The sequence below is a fragment of the Propithecus coquereli genome, unplaced genomic scaffold (genome assembly GCF_000956105.1).
Source record: "Propithecus coquereli isolate 6110/MARCELLA unplaced genomic scaffold, Pcoq_1.0 Scaffold168, whole genome shotgun sequence".
In the NCBI taxonomy this organism is placed as follows: Eukaryota; Metazoa; Chordata; class Mammalia; order Primates; family Indriidae; genus Propithecus; species Propithecus coquereli.
Window position 1 is genome coordinate 3368317 of NW_012141413.1, and position 16471 is coordinate 3384787.

General features: G+C 56.7%; 1 protein-coding gene across 1 annotated transcript in view; it reads left to right on the top strand.

Moving 5' to 3' along the window:
• The window catches only part of LOC105808120 (obscurin-like), a 108162-nt gene that overhangs the window by 53093 nt on the left and 38598 nt on the right, over positions 1-16471 (top strand). The window contains 13 exon segments of the mRNA XM_012641682.1: positions 1126-1485; positions 1666-1941; positions 2505-2792; positions 2936-3214; positions 3905-4278; positions 5861-6734; positions 7831-8109; positions 14019-14097; positions 14296-14420; positions 14668-14865; positions 15619-15651; positions 15874-15972; positions 16136-16444. Coding sequence (XP_012497136.1) covers positions 1126-1485; positions 1666-1941; positions 2505-2792; positions 2936-3214; positions 3905-4278; positions 5861-6734; positions 7831-8109; positions 14019-14097; positions 14296-14420; positions 14668-14865; positions 15619-15651; positions 15874-15972; positions 16136-16444 — 3573 coding nt within the window.

A 16471-nucleotide genomic window follows, 5' to 3' on the forward strand; every position in this document is an offset into this window, starting at 1 on the left:
CCCCAGGCTGCTGTGGTGGGTGCCCCTGGGTGCTTGCTGCCGCCGCTGAAGCTGCTAATGCCGCAAGCCAAGGGCGGGAGGGCCGTGGTGGCCCTGCTTCTGAGGGCTGACGTGTGTCCGGCGTGTTGGCTGACAGATCCCGTGGTGGAGGTGGTCAGTGCCATGCAGGACCTGGCTGTGGAGGAGGGCGGCTCGGCCGAGCTCCTCTGCCAGTACTCGCTGCCCGTGCAGGCGACGTGGAAGATGGACGAGCGGGAGGTGTGCGCGGATGGGCACCGTGTCATCATAGAGCAGGACTGGAACGTGGCCAGGCTGATCTTCAGGCCGGCCTTGCCCTGTGACAGTGGCATCTATTCTTGCGAGGCTGCGGGCACACGTGTGGTGGCCCTGTTGCAAGTGCAAGGTGAGGCCGCCTGGCGGACAGCCCCAGGCCTGGCGCAGCTCTGGCGCGGCTTTGCAATAACGGTAGAACGGCAAGTGGCGACAGCCGGGGCTGTGATGCAGGTGGCCATTCCGGTGGGAACAGGCCCTGGGAGGTGGCGAGCTCACTGTGCCAGGAACTGAGCTGTTGCTAGGCAGGGCGTGTCCAGTCGTTGAGCTTGTGGCTTCCTGAGAAGTGCGTGGCCAATTATTAGACTGGTCCAGGTGAAATGCACAGAATTGGGGGGGCGTGGATTACGGAGGAGGCCTCTGGTCAGCGTGAGTGTGAGCCAGGCGTTCCAGGAGCCGCAGCAGCGGCTCTGGCAGTGCTATTTGCGGGGTCCGGGTTTCCAGACGCCGCAGCTGCAGCCGGGGCAGCGCGTACAGAGCCCAGCTCGGAGCCTGGCCGCCGGGTTTGAGCCCGGTTGTGCAGTGCCCAGTTTCTAGTCTGCCAGGTTCCTCACCTGTGAGATCAGGAGCCCGGGGCTGGCGGGAGGTGCCGGCGCAGGGCGGGCAGGGCGTGGGGGGTGACCGCGGATGCGCATGCGGGCGGCTCCAAGGTGGGCGCTGAGCGCTGCCCTCCTGGCGGTCGCTGGGGAGGTGCGTTTTGTTTGGCCTTTTGTAGTGTTCCGGACTCTCACAAGGGACAGTGTTTGCGGGGTGCCTGGAGGCGCTGGCCCGCCCTGAGCTTCCCTCTCCCTGCAGCCAAGAACACAGTGGTGCGCGGGCTGGAGAACGTGGAGGCGCCCGAGGGCGGCGAGGCGCTGTTCGAGTGCCAACTGTCCCGGCCCGAGGTGGCCGCCCACACCTGGCTGCTGGACGACGAACCCGTGCGCACCTCTGAGAACGCCGAGGTGGTCTACTTCGAGAACGGCCTGCGGCACCTGCTGCTGCTCAAAAACCTGCGGCCGCAGGACAGCTGCCGGGTGACCTTCCTGGCCGGGGACATGGTGACGTCTGCCTTCCTCACGGTCAGAGGTGACCGCGCTGGGCCGGTGCAGGGCAGGCGCTGGGACCCCTCCCCGCAGGAGGCTGGGCGCTCACTGCGCATTGAGGCAGAGGGCGGTGAGCGGGCGGTCCCCGAGGCCCCGCCCACCAGAGCTCTGCGCAGCCTGGAGGGGGGTGTCTCTCAGACCCCGCCCAGCCGACCCTGCTGGGGGCGGGTGGGGAGGGTGTGGGTCTTGAGCTCCTCCTCCGGAGCCCCTCCCCCGCCCCCGCGCTCACACAGGCACCCCAACCCGACAGGCTGGCGCCTGCAGGTCCTGGAGGCCCCGCGGGACGCAGCGGTGCTCACCGGGGCGCAGGCCAGCTTCAGCTGCACGCTCAGCGAGGCGGTTCCCGTGGGTGACGCGTCCTGGTACATCAATGGGGCCGTGGTGCAGCCAGACGACGTCGACTGGACGGTCACCGCCGACGGCAGCCACCACGCCCTCCTGCTGCGCAGAGCCCAGCCACACCACGCGGGGGAGGTCACCTTTGCCTGCCGCGACGCTGTGGTCTCCGCGCGGCTCACCGTGCTGGGTGCGTGGTTGGCGAAGTCCTTGTCCTGCAGGTTGGGTCTGGGGGACGACCCACCTGCAGAGCTCCCGGGTGGGTGGGTGACTGTCCAGGGCTAGGTCCTGTGCGGATCTGTCCGGCTGGAGAACTTGGGGGTTGGCCCTGCCCGTGGGCGTGTGGGCGCTGACTGGGAGGGTGGCGCCTGCCAGGTGTGTTCATGTGTGAACCCCCAGCCCTGGCGGCTCCCTCGTCCCTGCTCAGTGCAGATCTGAGCCCAGCCTGGGCGCACAGGAGGCAGGAGGGGCTCTAGCCCCAGCGACTGCTGTGGTCTCTCCATGGCCCCCTTGCTGGGTAGGCTCTGGGCACGCAGTCTCCCTGCAATACCCAAGTGCCACGGGGATTTTGGCAATGTCCCTCATCCCCGAAACAGGCTGGGCCCCGGGCACAGTGTGTGCAGGCCTGGGAGGCGGACCACACCTGCACTTGCTCTGCATCCAGCGTCAGACCCCGGGGCCGCCGGAGGGGCTGAAGGTGCCGGTGGGTGCCGCCAGGGAGCTGCCGCACTGAGCAATGCCTCTGCCCTGCAGGCCTCCCTGATCCCCCAGAGGATGCTGAGGTGGTGGGCCGCAGCAGCCACTCTGTGACGCTGTCATGGGCGGCTCCCACAAGCGACGGAGGCGGTGGTCTCCGTGGCTATCGTGTGGAGGTGAAGGAGGGGGCCACAGGCCAGTGGCGGCTGTGCCATGAACTGGTACCTGGGCCTGAGTGCGCGGTGGACGGCCTGGCCCCTGGCGAGTCCTACCGCTTCCGTGTGGCGGCTGTGGGCCCGGCGGGCGCTGGGGAGCCAGTGTACCTGCCCCAGACCGTGCGGCTCGGTGAGTGGCCACCCTCAGGCCTGGCGCGTTCGCAGTGTCCCTGAGCTGGAGGACGGGAGTCTGGGGAGGGGTGGGCCTGGACCCTGGGATGCGTCTTTGCTGATGTGGCCTGTTCGCCATCCATGGACGCTGTTTCCCCACAGAGCCGCCGACGCCCGTGCCTCCTGCGCCCTCGGCGCCCGAGACCCGGCAGGCAGTGGATGGCGAGGACGTCTGTTTGGAGCTTGAGGTGGCAGCCGAGGCCGGCGAGGTCATCTGGCACAGGGGGACGGAGCGTATCCAGCCGAGTGGGCGCTTTGAGGTAGTCTCCCAGGGAAAGCGACAGATGCTGGTGATCAGAGGCTTCACAGCGGAAGACCAGGGCGAGTACCGCTGCGTCCCCGCCCAGGGTCCTGCCTGCCCCGCAGCTGCCACGTTCCAGGGTATGTCCTCACCCTCTTGCATTCCGGGACGGGGAGCCACGGGGTGTGGGGGTATGGCCCAGCCTTCCTCCTCAGCTCTCTCAGGGGAGGGCTGAGGGTTCTCTTGGGGGCCCCGCGTCAGGTCCAGGGGGACAAGCTTGGTGAGGAGAAGCCGCGGGCCCCACGTTGCCGAGCCTCAGTGGCTTAGGCTGGCCTCCCCCTTCCTGAATGGCGTCCTAGCAGACACGGCCCATAGTTCCCCTATTCTGGTCCCCGTGTACACTGAAGCCCCTTGTACTCTGAATCCAGCCCCTCCCTCCCCCAGTGCTTAGTGCCTCCCCACGCTCTCCCCGCCCTGCACTCTGAGCCTGGCTTGGGTGCCTCCTGGGCAGTGTCTGGCTCCCATGTGGGTCTAGGTCTCCTACCCCAGCAGCAGGGCCAGGAAGGGCTAAAATAAGCCCAGTTTGACTTTGCAGAGTCCTAACATTCCCTGTACAGGAGGTAGACTGAGACCCCACTCAGCGTTGGGGGGTTGAGGCTCAGAGCCTCTCTAAGACTTGCAAAGATTGTGCTGTCAGAAGTATCTAGTGCCCCGCGGGGAGCAGAGGTCTAGTGAGGCCACAGCCTGGTCCACGTACCAGTCTGCAGCCAAGGTTGGCCTGGCGTGGCAGCTCTGTCCTGGCCAGCTGACTAGTCTCCTCCCCTCCTCAGTGGTGCTGAGCCCAGGCTCTGGGGATGAGGCTCCACCGCAGCCCAGCTTACCCCCCGAGGCGGCCCAGGAGGGTGATCTGCACCTGTTGTGGGAGGCCCTGGCCCGGAAGCGTCGCATGAGCCGTGAGCCCACGCTAGACTCCATCAGTGAGCTGCCAGAGGAGGATGGCCGCTCACCGCGCCCGAGACAGGAGGCGGAGGAGGCAGCCCCTGACCTCTCCGAGGACTACTCCACGGCCGATGAGTTGGCACGCACCGGAGAGGCTGACCTTTCACACACCAGCTCTGACGACGAGTCCCGGGCGGGGACCCCTTCCCTGGTTGCCTACCTCAAGAAGGCTGGGAAGCCTGGCACCTCACCACTGGCCAGCAAGGTGAGCCCCGACTGAGTCTGCAAGGAGAGGCCTGAGACCTTCACTATCCATGTAACCATCCTTCCTTTTTTCCACTCATCCATCCATCCATCCATGCATCTGTTCTTCCATCCATCCATCCTTCTGTCCCTCTATCTATTCTTCCTTCCTTCCTTCCATTCACACAGCCTTCCTTCCTTTCTTCCATCCATGCCTACGTTCCTTCTTCCTTCCTTCCTTCCCTTTTCCATCCATCCATCCTTCCTTTTATTCCTCCATCCATCCTTCCATCCATCCATCCATCCTTCCTTCCATCTATCCATGCATGTATCCATTGTTTCATCCTTTTTTCCTTTCCGTTCTTCCATCCATCCATCCATGCATATACCCATCTTTCTATCCACCCATTCATTCTTCCTTCTGTCCATCCACTATTCCTCCTTCCATGCAGCCATTCTTTCTTTTTCCATCCATTCATCCATCCATCCTTCTTTTCCTTCACCTGTTAATTCATCCTCTGCCCACACATCCATTCAACAGTTCATCCATACTTCTTTCCAGCTGTCTTTTTTCCTTTTGTCTATTCATCTATCCACTAATCTGTTATCCATCCGTTCATATATGCGTTTTTCTTTTCTCCTTTCCATCTATCCATCCACCATCCATCCACCATCCTTCTATTTGTCCATTCATGCCCCCATTCATCCACCTATGCATCTCTCCACTCATCCGACATTTATCCATCCATCCATTATCCACCGTCCATCCTCTGATGCGTCCATCCATCATTTATGCACTGTGCATTCATGTACCCACCCATTACCATCCATCTACCCTCCCTGTGCTTGTTCACCTGTTTATCCATTTATGTGTCAACCTGTTTATCCACCCACACAACCATACAGCCATCTATCATCCATCCATCCATTTATTCACCACTCATTATCCATTCACCCATCATTCATCTACCATCCACCTATTCATTTGTGATCCATTCCTGTATGTGTTTACCTGTTCTTCTATTTATCTGTCAACCTGTTTACCCACCCATCTGCCCATACAACCATCCATTCTCCATCCACCATCTGTCATCCAACTCTCCATCCATCCATCCAATCATCCATTATATATCACCTATCTGTTCTTCCATCTATCCATCCATCCACCAACCATCCACCCAACCATTAATCCGTTTGTCCTCCTGTTCACCCATTCAACCATGCATTCATCCACCCATCCATCCACGCATCCATGTATCTATCTATCCATCTACCATCCATCCACCCCACCCCACCTGGCTGTTAAAACTTTTCCCTGAAGATCTGGAAGTGGCCTCTTTGTGGTGATCCTCACAGCCCTGTTTGCCACATGTGGGTTACTGTGTATAGCAGTTTGTGGGAGGTGGGCTTGCTTTATGGTAGCCACAGGGGCCGTCAGCATCCAGGTGAGCCTAATGCAGTTGCCAGTGGGTGGGAGGCAGAGTGGTGTGCTAGAGCAAGACCTGGAGCCGGCCCCTCCCTGTGTGTGTCCCTGCACCAGTCCTTTCCCTATTCCTGGCCTCAGTTTCCCTACCTTACTGTGACATCAGGCCCTGTGTCCATAGGTTGAGGCCCCAGCAGCCCCCTCCCTGAAGCCGAAGAAGCAGCAGGAGCAGCTGCCTGCCATGTACCCGGCACAGGGAGACCTCAGTGCCAAGGAGCTGGGTGAACCCTCCATGGACAAGGCGGCCGTGAAGATCCAGGCTGCCTTTAAGGGCTACAAGGTCCGGAAGGAGATGAAGCAGCAGGAAGGGCCAGTGTTCTCCCGCACATTTGGGGACACTGAGGCACAGGTGGGAGATGTCCTGCGGCTGGAGTGTGTGGTGGCCAGCAAGGCAGATGTGCGGGCCTGTTGGCTGAAGGATGGTATGGAGCTGACCGACGGGCGGCACCACCACATCGACCAGCTTGGGGATGGCACCTGCTCTTTGCTGGTCACCGGTGTGGGCCGTGCCGATGCTGGCCGCTACACCTGTCAGGTGAGCAACAGGTTTGGCCAGGTGGCCCACAGCGCCTGCGTGGTGGTCAGCGGGACAGAGAGCGAGGCCGAGAGCTCATCAGGGGGTGAGCTGGACGACGCCTTCCGCCGGGCCGCCCGGAGGCTGCACCGGCTCTTCCGTACCAAGGGCCCGGCTGAGGTTTCAGACGAGGAGCTCTTCCTCAGCGCTGACGAGGGCCCCGCGGAGCCGGAGGAGCCCGCGGACTGGCAGACGTACCGCGAAGACGAGCATTTTGTCTGCATCCGCTTCGAGACACTCCCCGAGGCCCACCGGGCAGTCACGCGCTTCCAGGAGATGTTTGCCACGCTGGGCATCGGGGTGGAGATCAGCCTCATGGAGCAGGGGCCCCGGGGGGTGGAGATGCGCATCGGCAAGGTGGCCCCCACCCCTGCAGCGCCCCAGGAGCCAGTGCCCAGCTTGCTGCCCTCTGATGCTGCCGGTGAGTCTGCGTGCTGCCTCGGCCGGGTGGGAGCTGGGGTCCAGAGGCGGGGCCTGGAGTGGCCAGAGGCGGCAGAAAGCTCAAGGGGTTCCCTGTGCCCCGGCACCAGGCTCTTCGTAGGTGCAGCCCGCTGCAGTGTGGAAAGCTCTGACTTGGGGGCTCAGCAGAGCTGAACTTGGCTTCTGCCTCTGTCTCCTACTAGCTTTGTGTTTTGGGGAAAGCTACTCAGTGTCTCTGAACCTCAGCTTTCACACCTAAGAAATGGAACCACAAACACGGTTGTCCCTCAGTATATATGGAGGATTGGTTCCAGAATCCTTGCAGATACCCAAATCCGCATGTACCCAAGTCCCAAAGTTGACCCTTCAGAACTTGCATGTACAAAGTCAGCCATCTACATATGTGGGTTTTGAATGCCACAAGTACTATATTTTGATATCCGCTATGGTTGAAAACTATCTGCGTATACATGGACCCATGCAGTTCACATATTAAATACGTGTTGTTCAAGGGCGATTGCACGCACTTTCTAGATTTTTCTCATGAGCCTTTGAGGTATAACCCGTATAAAACACGGGGCTCCTCATGGTCCAGTCTGTATACGATTTCCAATCCCAGCTTCTAAGAGTAATTGAAAAGCCATGCTAGTATTTACTTGTATCTTCCTAAGAATGTTAAAGAGAGTATAATAAATGACCGACGGCATCATCTCTTAAAACTTCTTTCCAATTTTGAGCCACTCCCTTCTTTCAAATTTCGCACCTGCTCTCCTGGACTCCCAGCCCACGCAGCCTTGATCTTTGCTTCGTCTCCCTTTTCCTCTCTGTTTCCAGTTGTCTATCCCCCTTGCCTCATAGTAGTTTGGGAACCAAGCTGGGAAAGAGAGAATTCTTAGAGAACAAGGAAGAGGGAGCGGGAGAGGTGTAGCAGGCAGACACCGTTCTGTCAGGGTCTGCAGATGCTCCCACAGGAATGCTTGCTGTGCAGAGCATGTGTGTCAAACCAGCCTTTTGGTGGGGACTCGCATATGTATGGCAGCTGGCTGTGATCGCTGTGCCCTGGGCCAGCTCGCCGCGTGCCTGCCTGTCTGTCGTAGCCCCGGTGTTCCTGACTGAGCTGCAGAACCAAGAAGTGCAGGACGGGTATCCCGTGAGCTTTGACTGTGTGGTGACCGGCCAGCCCCTGCCTAGTGTGCGCTGGTTCAAGGACGGGAAGCTGTTGGAGGAGGACGACCACTACATGATCAACGAGGACCAGCAGGGTGGCCACCAGCTCATCATCACAGCGGTGGTGCCTGCAGACATGGGTGTCTACCGCTGCCTGGCCGAGAACAGCGTGGGTGTATCCTCCACCAAGGCCGAGCTCCGAGTGGACTGTGAGTCTGCCGTCTGGTTTGCTGTCTCCAGGGTGGGCGGTACTGTGGCTGGAGGGTGGTCCAGAGAGCATTTGTCTCCGGCCAGGAAGGATTTGGGGCCTCAGTGTCTTCTGCCTGGTGGAGAGCTCCCTGGGAGCTAGGGCCAAGACCAGGCCCCCCGCTGGAGCTCCCTGGGCATGGGGGGCATGTAGAGGGATCTCGTCCCTTTGAGAGGCCTCCAGGCTGAGGAGAGGACCGGGAATATTTGGAAGTAGACCTTAGTGGGGCGAGGCGAGGGGCAGGAAGGGGAACCCAGCCTACCCCAGCCACCCCTTAGTGTCCTGTGAGGAGATGTCAGATGGCGGGATGCAGAAGCCTCTCAGGAGAAGCTCAGGGGCATGGTGGGTGGTGCACTGTGTCATCACAAGAAATTCATGGTTGATCTCTGTCCCCAGTTCCTGACACAGCTCCTAAATCCGTTGGAATTTCCTGGGTGACAGGAGCATCTTATGTTGTAATGAGGCCACTCTTGGTGGGCCCCCAGATAGCGTCAGGGTGAGAGCTGGTTGCCAGAAAGACCAGCCTTGGTCGGAAGCCTGAGATGTTCAGCTCCATCCCCATGCTCTGGGGAGGGAAGGGGCTGCTGCCATTGGTTCGATCATCGATCCTGCCCACGCACTGCAGGGGTCAGGAGCATCCAGGTCAGCGAGCACGTGGAGGCGCTGGTGCTCCAGGGAGGGCACGGCCACTCTGCGTCTCTCCCTCATGCCTGGCCCAGCGTGTCTCTTCCGTCTGCTGTTCCTGAGTTGTGTCCTTCCTAACACACCAGTGATCGTGAGCAAAGCACTTTGCCGAGTTGTGTCAGTTCAAGCAAATCACCGAACACAGGTGGGTGGCGAGAGCCTCTGATCTGTAGCCAGTCGGTCAGAAAGGTGGGTGGCAACCTGGGACTCGCAACTGGCATCTGAAGTGGGGACAATCTTGGGAGGGCTGAGCCCTTTACCACGTGGGATCGGTGCCAACTCTGGGTGGTGAATGTCAGAATCGAATGAACTTGTCAGATCCCTAGTTGGTAGGCGTGTTGCGAGTCAAGCTCAGATTCTGGCTCTGCCACTTGCCGGCTTTGTGATGGGGACAAGCCATTTTATCTCTCGATGCCTTAGCTTCCTCATCTGGAGAATGGAGATCGTGGAAATGATCTCATGGCACAGGTGTGAGGGTTAAGTGAGTCGATTCAGGTGAAGCATCTAATACACCACGCCGGGCACATGGTCACAGATTGTCAGCTAGCGTGTGAGGCAGTTGTAAGGACAGGGACAAGGGATCTTTAATATGGAAAGACCTTATGTATTTCCCCATGTAGCTCCATGTCCAAGCTCTTCTTTCTGTTGTGTAGATCTAGATTTCCATCTGGTATCATTTTCTTTCTGTCTGAAGGACATCTTTTAACATTTCTTGTAGCGTGGACACACTGGAATTTTTTTCAGCTTTTGTACATCTGAAAATGTCTTTTTCCACTCTTGTTTTTGAAAGATATTTTTGCTAGGACAGTTTTTTTTTCTTTCCATACTTGAAAGATGTTGCTCCACTGTTTTCTAGCTTGCATTATTTCCGAGGAGAAATCTGATGTCATTCTTATCTTTGAATCCCTGTACAAAAGTTATCTTCCATATAGGGATTTTACATTTTTTAGATATTCAATCTCCAGATCATAAAAGTCACCATTTAAAAATGTACATGTGGTGGTTTTTAGTGTGTTTACAAAGTTGTGCAGCCATCACCACTATCTAATAGCATGTTCCAGAATATCTTATTCCAGAATATTCACATCTTCCCCAAAGAGAAACCATTAGCAGTCACTCCCCACTCTTCTTCCCCTCAGCCATAGAAATTACTAATCTACTTTCTGTCTCTCTGGATTTGCCTATCCTGGACATTTCCTATAAATGGAATCCTACAACGCACGGCCATCTGTGTCTGACTTCTTCCACTGAGCGTAATGTTTTCAAGGCCCCTCCGTGCCATGGCTTATATTATTATTTTATACGTTTTTATGGCTGAAAAATCTTCCATCATATTTAGCGTATTTGTACATTCATTGCATGATGTATATCCATTGACTGGCCATTATGAATAATGCTGTGTGAACATTTGCGTACAAGTTTTTGTGTGAGTGTATGTTTTTAATTTTCTCGGGTGTGTGCCTGGCAGTGAGTTGCTGGATTATGTGGTAATTCCATTCAACTTTTAGAGGAGCTGCCACACTCTCCCACAGCAGCTGCTCCATTTTACATTCCCATCAGCAGCGTACAAGGGTTCCCGTTTCTCCGCATCATTGCGAGGGCCTGTCATCACTCACCGTTATGATCATGGCCGTCCTAACGGGTGTGAGGCAATGTCTCGTTGCGGCTTTGGTTTGTGTTTCCCGCTGACTAGTGATGTTGGGCCTCTTCTCATGCACTTACTGGCCGTGTGTCTATCTGCTTTGGAGAAATAGCTACTCAGATCCTCCTCCCATTCTTAAATGGGGTTGTCTTTTTTATTTTTGAGTTGTAAGAGTTCTTCATGTATTCACGATCTGAGATCTTTATCAGATATAGGATTTTCAAATATTTTCTCATTCTGTGGGTTGTCTTTTTACTTTCTTGAAAGAGTTCTTTGAGGCACAGAGGTTTTAAATTTTAACAAAATCCAATTTATCTACTTTTTCTTTGGCTGCTTGTGCTTTGTCATTTCTAAGAAACCATTGCATAATCCAAGGTTGTAAAGATTACACCTGTGCTTAGAGTAGCTCTTACATGTAGGTCTTTGATCCATTTTCAATTATTTTTTATATATCGTGTGAGGTAAGGGTCCAAATTTATTCTTTTAATATGAATATCTAGTTGTCCCACCACCGTTTGTTGAAAGACTATTTCGTCATTGAATTGTCTTGAAATTCTTGTCAAAAGCTAATTTCCTTGGAATGTACGGGTTTACTTAGGGACTCTAAATTCTATTGCATTGATCTGAATGTCTGTAAGTATGTCAGCACCACCCTGTCCTGATCACTGTAGCTCTCTATTGAGTTTGGAAGTTGGGAGTGTGCGTCCTCCAAGTTTGTTTGTTCGAGACTGTTATGCCCGTGTTGGGTCCCTTGCGTTTTCATATGAATTTTAGGATTGGTTTGTCACATTCTGCACAAAAGGTCTCTAGATAATTTAAAAAAAATTTTTTTTAACCAATAGTTATGATTAATTTGATTGTGAGGTGCTTTGGTATACTTTTCTTCATGTTCTTTGTGCTTGGACTTCACTGAGCTTTTCAGAACTGTGAGTTTATTGTTTTCATTAAATTCGAAATTTTCGTGGCCATTATTTCTTCAAATATTTTTTCTGCTGCCGCTCAGTTGTGGACTTTAGTTACATGTAATAAGCCACATGAAGTCGTGCTCTTTTCACTTTTTAAAATTCTTTTTTTCTCCGTATATTTCATTTTGCACAGCTTCTATTGCTGTGTTGTTACATTCACCATCTTTTTTCTATAATATCTAATGTACTAATCCAATTAATTGTATGTTTTTGTTTCTGTAAGTTCTACCTGAGTCTTTCTCGTATATTGTATGTCTCTACCTAACCTTTTGAGTGCAGAGAATACAATTCTAATACCTGATTTCGTATCCTCCTCTGCCAGTTCTAACATCAGTCAGTTTGGGGGGTTCCAGGTGATTATTCTCCACATTGTGGGTCGTGTTTTCCTGCCTCTTTGCATGTCTGGTGATCTTCGATTGGATGCTTGACATTGTGAGTTTCACCCTGTGGGGATATTTTATATTTCTACAGATTTTCCTGAGCTTTGTTCAGGGATCCAGTTAAGATACTTAGAAGCAGTTTTGTTGTTACTTTCGGGTGTGGCTTTTATGATTTCCGTGGTGAGTCCAGAGCAGTGCTCGGGCTGCGCTAGTATTCCCCACTCCAGAGGCGGAGCTTTCCCGAGTACCATAGTCAGTGCCCTGTGAGCTGCGAGCCTGTCCAGTCGGACTGGTGGAAGCAGGCCCTACGCCCGGTGCTTTCCTCCAATCCTCTCCCACATGCGTACGCTGCTCAGCATTCTGCCGAACCTCGGGGGGGTCCCCTCTCTGTGCAGCTTTCTCTCCTCCAGTCCTCTGTCCTGCAAACACCAGCTGTCCTGCAGGACTCTCAGCTTCCCCTCCTAAGCTCAAGGAGTTTGCCTGGCTCTGCCTCAGTTTCCCCTTCCTGGGCCTGGAAACACAAGGCAGGAAGCTGAGGCAATCCGAGGGCTCACCTTTACTTCCTATCTTTAAGAGATCAATGTCCTTTATTTGTTTAATGTCCAGTGACTTGAAAACCATTGTTTCATGTATTTTGTCTTTTTTTCAACTGTTTTAGGTGGGAGGGTGCCTTAGTCATTTTGGGCGGCTCTAATAAAGCCCCAGGGACTGGGTGGCTTATAAACAACAGAGATTTATTTCTCACAGTTCTGGAGTCTGGAAGCCTGAGATCAGGGTGCAGTGTGGTTGGGTTCTGGTGAGGGCCTGCTTCTGGGTGGCAGACGGATCTTCTCACCGTATCTTTCACGGATACGTCGTGTCTGCAGACATACAAACCATCCAGCTCCTGACAGGGTCAGATCCACAATGTCAAGCATCCCATCAAAGATCATCAGACATGCAAGAGGGCAGAAAAATATGACCCATAATGTGGAGAAAAATCAATCAGTCAAAACCAACCCAGGCCAGGCATGGTGGCTCACACCTGTAATCCCTGTGCTTCTGGAGGCTGAGGCAGGAGGATCACTTGAAGCTAGGAGTTTGAGACCAGCCTGGGCAACATAACAAGACCCTATCTCTGCAAAAAATAAGGAAGATTAGCCAGGTGTGTTGGTGCATGTCTGTAGTCTCAGCTACTTGGGAGGCTGAGGTGAGAGGTTCGCTTGAGCCCAGGAGTTCAAGGCTGCAGTGAGCTATGATCGCACCACTGCACTCCAGCCTGGGTTACAGAGCAAGACCCCGTCTCTAAAATAAAATGAAATAAAAATGAAAAACCAGCCCTGATGTTAGCACTGGCAGAGAGCACTAAAACAGGTATCAGGGCTCGGTGACGTGCAGTCCCAGCTACTTACCTGGGAGGCCGAGGTGGGAGGATTGTGAATTTGAGCCCAGCCTGGGAAAAACAATGAGAACCCATCTAATAAGTCGATAGATAAATAAAAACAGTTATGAGAATTATTTTCCATGTGTTCAAAAAGTTAAGTAGAGATGTAAAATATTTGTAAAAGATTCGAATAGAACTTCTAGGGATAAAAAGTACAGCGATGGGACTAATAGCAGATTAGATATTCCAGAAGAAAAGATACCGCGCCGCGTGAGGACACGCCATACAGAGTGGGAGGGGCTCCGAGGTCCCTTTTATGAGGGCGCTAATCTCATTCTTGGGGGCTCCGCTCTGATGACCTATCACCTCCCAAAGACCCCGCCTCCTGACACCATCCGTTGGGAGTTAATGTTTTAACATAAGAATTTTGAGGGGACTCAAATCTTCAGCCCGTAACAGAGGGTAAGTCCAGTTCCTGTCACTCCCCCTTGACTAGAAAGGCAAGCCCCCAGCTGTTGGTGCGAGGCCTGTGTTGCTTCATTTCCTTGGTCCCCAGTAGGGTGGAACTGGAAGTCTCTACCGCTGTCACTGTGTCACCGATGAAGCCTCTGCGTCACCCAGTACTCACAGTCTGTCGGGTCACACAGGCTCGTGGTTAGTTACAGGCCTGGACCACAGGGGTGGGGAGGCCACAACACGACTGCTCCCTGCACGGCTGCGGCTCCCAGCAGGCTGCGTGGTCAGGACCTCGGGGGGGCCGAGGGGTCCTGGTGCAGGAACATGTGCCCAGGCAGTTGGGTGGCAAGCCTTGCTCCAGCTACGCTCTTCCTCCCCCAGTGACAAGCACAGACTACGAAACTGCAGCTGACGCCACGGAGACCTCGTCGTACTTCAGCGCCCAAGGCTACCTGTCCAGGTAGGGGCCGTGCCTGGGGACTGGGGGAGTGATGGTGCCGGGCCGAGGGGGTGGGCGGCAGAATCCAAATCCTGGAGCCTTCAGTCAGGCCCCGGGAGCCTCCCGTCCTGCCGTCCATTGGTTTAGCAAACAGGGAGTCTCAGAAGTCACCCTGCTGCACCCCTGCATGGCCACCTCATTTTCTGTTCCCCCTGCCAGCCGGGAGCAAGAGGGAACAGAGTCGACCACGGACGAGGGGCAGCTGCCCCAGGTGGTGGAGGAGCTGAAAGACCTCCAGGTGGCCCCTGGCACACGCCTGGCCAAGTTCCAGCTCAAGGTGAAAGGTGAGAGGGAGGGTGGGTAGGGGCACTGCCAGGGCGGGGTGGAGGCCGGGGAGCTGTTCCCCGTCAGCCACGATCGGGAGGAGACTGGCCGGCAGAGGTTAGGGGATGACACGTGCCTGCTCCCCGGGTCCCTGGCAGCGCGGGGGCTTTCAAGGGACCCTCTCCAGGCTTCGCCCGTCTCCCATCTGGAGAGCACAGTGCCCGTTGGAGGGTGGCCCTGAGCTGACCACACCCTCCCGTGGCCCAGGCTACCCCGCACCCACGCTGTACTGGTTCAAAGACGGCCAGCCCCTGACCGCCTCTGCCCGCATCCGCATGACCGACAAGAAGACCCTGCACACCCTGGAGATCGTCTCAGTCACCCGGGAGGACACTGGCCAGTACGCGGCCTACATCAGCAATGCTGTGGGCGCCGCCTACTCCTCTGCCCGGCTGCTGGTCCGAGGTGGGTGCTGCAAGGGACTGGGCAGAGAGCTTGGGCCTTGGACAGTGTCCAGACCAGGGCTGATGTCCCCCAGCATGCCTTGCCGGGTCAGGCCTGGCGGCCAGAGCCCAGCGGTAGTCACCCCTACATACAGAGTGTCACCGGCGGCTGGGAGCGGGTGCCTGCAGGGGCAGCGTGGGGCCTCGTCCTGGCCAGTGGGCCGGCTGGGGGAGCAGACCCTGGGAGGCAGGAAAGTCCTGGGCGCTCGGTAGAAGCACGTGGATCAAGAAGTCGGTGGTAGCCTTGGGGACAGAGGCCCACACTTCCTGACCGTGCAGATGTCCTGGGCACTGAAGATTGATTCTAGGTTTGACCCAAGTCTGCCGTGCCGCGAGGGCCCCAGCACCGCTGTGGTCTTCCCCCGCGTCACGAGGTGGGACTCCAGCTGTTTTGAGCACAGACGTTTGCGCGTAGGTTCCAAAGCGAGGCTCCAGAATCCCTAACGGGGCCGAGAGAGTGGGTGGCGGGGTGCCACATCACATCTGGTCCGTGCGGCCTGTTGCCTCGGTCACACCTGAGTGTGTGGGTTCCGTGGTTCCGTGGCCGAGGGTTCGGGCAAGTGGTCGGACACCTTCGCCTGCGGGGCACGCCGTCCTCACACTCCCCCACTCCGGCGCAGTGCGTCGAGCCACCAAGCACCACCGCAGCACGGTGTCCGGGGCCACAGGGACGGGGCCCACGCGTACTGACCTCTCACTTCTGCGCCGTTTGCAGGCCCCGATGAACCAGAAGAGAAGCCGGCATCAGGTGAGGCGGCCCCAGGTGGGCAGAAAGAGGCTGGCGGGACAGTGGGCGCCACGGGCTGGAGTGGGCAGCCGCGGAGGTGCGGGTCGCCGTGGGCTGACTCAGCCGGGGTGTGGGAGGGAACAGCTGGGCAGGGGGGACACGTGGGGCTGCCCAGGGCCTGCCAGGCATGGGAGGCGGAAGCTATGCCCGGGGGTCAACAGCAGCTGCACCGCGACCTTCCAGATGTGCGTGAGCAGCTGGTGCCACCCCGCATCCTGGAGAGGTTTACCCCCAAGAAAGTGAAGAAGGGCTCCAGCATCACCTTTTCGGTGAAGGTGGAAGGTAGGGCGGTTCCTGCCTCCTGCCACAGGGAGATCACCCCGGGTGGGGTGGAGGCTACCCCCTCCACACTCACGTCGGCCCCGGGGAGTCCGCAGGGAGACCCCACCTCCAGGAGCCCCGTCCCCTGCGGGGATGTACCCACTGCCCTCCCGCCCGCCCGCAGGACGCCCGGCCCCCACCGTGCACTGGCTCAGGGAGCAGGCCGGGAGGGGCGTGCTGTGGATTGGCCCCAACACGCCGGGCTACACCGTGGCCAGCTCCGCCCAGCAGCACAGCCTGGTCCTGCTAGACGTGGGCCGCCAGCACCAGGGCACCTACACGTGCATCGCCGCCAACGCTGCTGGCCAGGCGCTCTGCTCCGCCAGCCTGCACGTCTCTGGCCGTGAGTGCGGTGGGTGGGGGCGGGCAGGGTGGCCGGGCCAGGGCTCAGGAGGCAGGCACCAGGCGGCATCAGAGCTCCCTGGGACACACCGTCTGTCCCCACCATCAGGGCTGGGAC